Genomic DNA, 3,485 nt, shown 5'->3' with positions numbered 1-3,485 from the left:
GAAGAATCAATATAGGTCAGCAATGTTTTATGAAAGATGAGATGCAGAAAAGAGGGGGCAGGAGAGCGTATAGATGCCAAAGAGTTCTTGGACATTCCAACTGAAGCTTACATTTCTCAACTAAACACGTAAATACACTGAACTGCTGCCAAGGAAATCAAAAGCAGACAAGCCGCCCACTTAAATATGATACATAGGAGACAAACAATATCTAGAAGTAAACAGTGAGTCAAACTGAAGTTGAACAAAGGCCTTGGATTGGATTAGCAACACTTGCCATGTTCTTCATGCACCTTTAGAGCTTTCCAGCCTGTATTGACTCCTAATGAGGGTCATCTACAGGGTATAGTCAAAACAGCCAAGATGGTGGCCACAACAGGTAATCAAATCTCTGCCTGTTTTTTTTATGTTTCTTGCATTTGCCAACTTTTTCTTCTTTTTTAACCATAGCCTGCAGACACCACTCACAGTAGTTATCCAAACATAAAGTCTGCTTTAATTGCAAACAAGCACCATCCTCATTAAAGTCACTGAGAAGTAAATTGGTCCAAAGTGGTTAGAAAGAACAACACAGGGATTCTTTTCACTGACAAACATTGCATAAGAGCACACAATTTGTTGTATAAGGAAAGGTCTAGTTACTGTTTCCCCGTGAGAAAGATCTCCTAAGATGCAAAACTGGCCAAGTTTCTATTATGGACCTTGTGGTCCCTTATCAAAATGCATGTAATATATACATCTCTGCATGCCTCCATAGTGTACATCTTAAAAGACCGATTTAGGATAAGACAATCCTATAGATCCCCAACTACAAAAAACATAAATCGTTTTACATTGATTTACACCATGTGCCCTGTTACATGGTGCATTTTCTCTATTCTCACATTTTCTCATATATCTTTTTTATTTTCCATGATACAGTATATATCTGGTGTTCATATACAACCCAACGTGTCTGACTCAGCTGCCAGCTACATGTGTAACAACTGATGCCAAAAAGCAGAGGACAGAGGAAAGATAATATGCTATCTGATGTACATTAATTTAAGTAACACTTTTCATTTACCAAATGCAATAAGAATGTGATAAAATCAAGAGGAAAATTCATTTTGATCTCATTGAAGTAGTATATCAAATAGCCTCAAGAGAAGAAAAGTGACCACTTAAATCAGAATATCAATTCTCTTTCGTTTGTAATCAATATTCTGTACAATCCACTGTTCTTTCTAACCTTCATGAAAGAATCTGTAATTTTCCACTACTCTGCTCTGTATCTGCATCACCAAATCCTCATCATCACATTATTATTCACCAACCCATTAATATAATGAATTAAATCCACAGGATATGTGGTTTTCAGTAGCTGCAAGCTATTGATTTATGTATGCCATCTTTCATTTTAATGTCACTGCTGAAAATCCAGACTTTCTCCACCGGTGTCTGGCACTTCCCATCACAGCTGTGTATTGATTACTAATTGCCACCTTATTATGCCTTTCCCTTAATTTCTCAATATATTCTAATGCATGTGCTGGCCAAATCTAAATTGGATTCTAGATGCTTTGCTGTGTTGGAAACTCATCTAACCATCTGGTTGTGTTGAAGTGCTTTCTACACACATACTCATAAATATTCTCCAGTTTGGTTTATGACATGGCAATGTCTCTAGGCAAATTCAGATGTATCGATTCTCCCCCTGCTGTATATTTTGCAACCGGACCATTGTTGTCCATTGTAAAAAGTGTACAGGTCTTAGAATTCTCATGGATTGGAGTCGACCTTTTGGAAGACATGGGAGAGTTGGTTGGGCTCAACTGCACAGCTGTTGTGTCCTGCACAGTGTGTTCACTTGTTTCGATTTCAAAGGCTGTGCTCCCAGGCTTGATGAGTCCAATATTGGCTCCTGGTTTGAATTTCCTTGTGCTATGAGCAGGGGGCCTTCGGCTGCAAATGCAACAAGCTCCAAAGAAAGTGAATGCCACCACCAGAAGGATGGGACCAATGATGATGGGCGGGTTATTGACAGGCAGGAAGGTCCCAAAAGCAAATGCTCCCACGAGAGTGATGTTAATACCTGCTAGCATGATGCATAGCCCGCAGGCACAGCAAAGAGCTGGAGAAGGCAAACCCTGAGGCCTGGTTTTTTTCTTCTTTGGTTTCTTGGATAAAGGAGTACTGTTCTTGTCCATGAACATGTTGGCAAGTGTCTCAAAAACGCCCCTGGACTTTACTGCAGAATATTCATGGGACCGATAAGATGGCCGCTCTTTTGAATTTCTGTCAAAAAATAAATAAAAAGCAAGAAAGGCAAATAAGTAAACATACATCATTCATGCTACTTACAAAGATTCACATGGAGTAAAATATTCTAGTTCACTTATTCATCTCTGCAAGTGAGTATTTGCATGACAGCTGGGTCTTCAGAGAAGCATATCTGTGCATTTACTAGAAGTGTAAAATCTGAATATGGAATTAATGTGGAATTGATAACATGGCAGCTTCTACTTGTCCAAAACTACCCCCAGAGATCAAAAGACAGATAAGGAGACATCTGAGTTGGAATTATTTGCACCTTCCAGGCTAAAGGAACTGTTGTGTGTCATGCCTAAGGGGTGAGCCAGCCCTGGCTTGAAATCTTGGTCCATCTAAATAGCCTTGGTTGAGCAGTCACATTTGAAAGAATGGTTATTCTGTCCTCTGCTGCTGGCAATGAATCTTTGCAAAGCTACAGGAGTTCTGTGCTCAGCACCTGTCTCATCCTAACTACTAAATTCAATTGATGTGCTAACTCAATTGATTTATACCATTCCTTCCCTCTTTCCCCCCCCCCTCTGATCTCTGCCATCAAATGTAGCCACAAACACTTCATTAAAGAACTGTGATGGATTGAAATGGATGATGCTAATCTGGGAGCCAGCCAAAGGACCATGTACAACACTTCAACAATTCAAAGGCCTGAAGCCTTTCACAGTCTTGCTAAACCTTGGCTTTATTAAGGGTTCAATCAATATTCTGGCTACGTAACTATGGTAGCTTTCTACATCCTCCAGATATATTGCATACCATCTCTCTATCTAACTTGGCTTCAAAGGGTGTGATGAGTAGTCACATAATCTCTGCATAGGGACAAAAGTTTCAATGTTAAGTGACAACTATATAATTTATTGGCCCTTTGAATGCTGTAGAATCAAATTAGTAACTCTTGATTAATATTTATACCTGTCTTATTTCATTATTCTAAAACTTTCTTGCATCCATTCATTTATTTATTACATTTATTTGGTTGTTTATCCCACTCTCATGTATACAATTTAAACATAAATGGGGATTGATGGGGATCACAGCAAAAAAAAAGGACTCACTTTCTGGATCCCATTAACAGAAGATTTTTGGCTGATGAAACCTGCAACTCGCCAATGTGGTAGGATTGAGGAGAGAGAGTTCCATAAATAAATGCATCTTGTACCATGCAATTTAGTGCTTTA

General features: G+C 38.9%; 1 protein-coding gene across 1 annotated transcript; it reads right to left on the bottom strand.

The window, feature by feature from the left end:
• Positions 1 to 1,646: 1,646 nt before the first annotated feature.
• On the bottom strand, positions 1,647 to 2,195 carry TMEM275 (transmembrane protein 275). The gene has a single exon (XM_032217865.1). It carries the CDS (start codon positions 2,193 to 2,195, stop codon positions 1,647 to 1,649), a length of 549 nt encoding a protein of 182 aa, XP_032073756.1.
• Positions 2,196 to 3,485: the final 1,290 nt, after the last annotated feature.

Source organism: Thamnophis elegans, chromosome 5 (assembly GCF_009769535.1).
Source record: "Thamnophis elegans isolate rThaEle1 chromosome 5, rThaEle1.pri, whole genome shotgun sequence".
NCBI classification, from domain to species: Eukaryota; Metazoa; Chordata; class Lepidosauria; order Squamata; family Colubridae; genus Thamnophis; species Thamnophis elegans.
The sequence above is the reverse complement of the archived record's forward strand: the minus strand, read 5'-3'. Positions and strand labels throughout refer to the sequence as shown.

What these genes read in the sequence shown, in the direction of transcription:
- TMEM275 (XM_032217865.1), bottom strand. Translation starts at nt 2,195, where the DNA reads ATGTTCATGGACAAGAACAGTACTCCTTTATCCAAGAAACCAAAGAAG.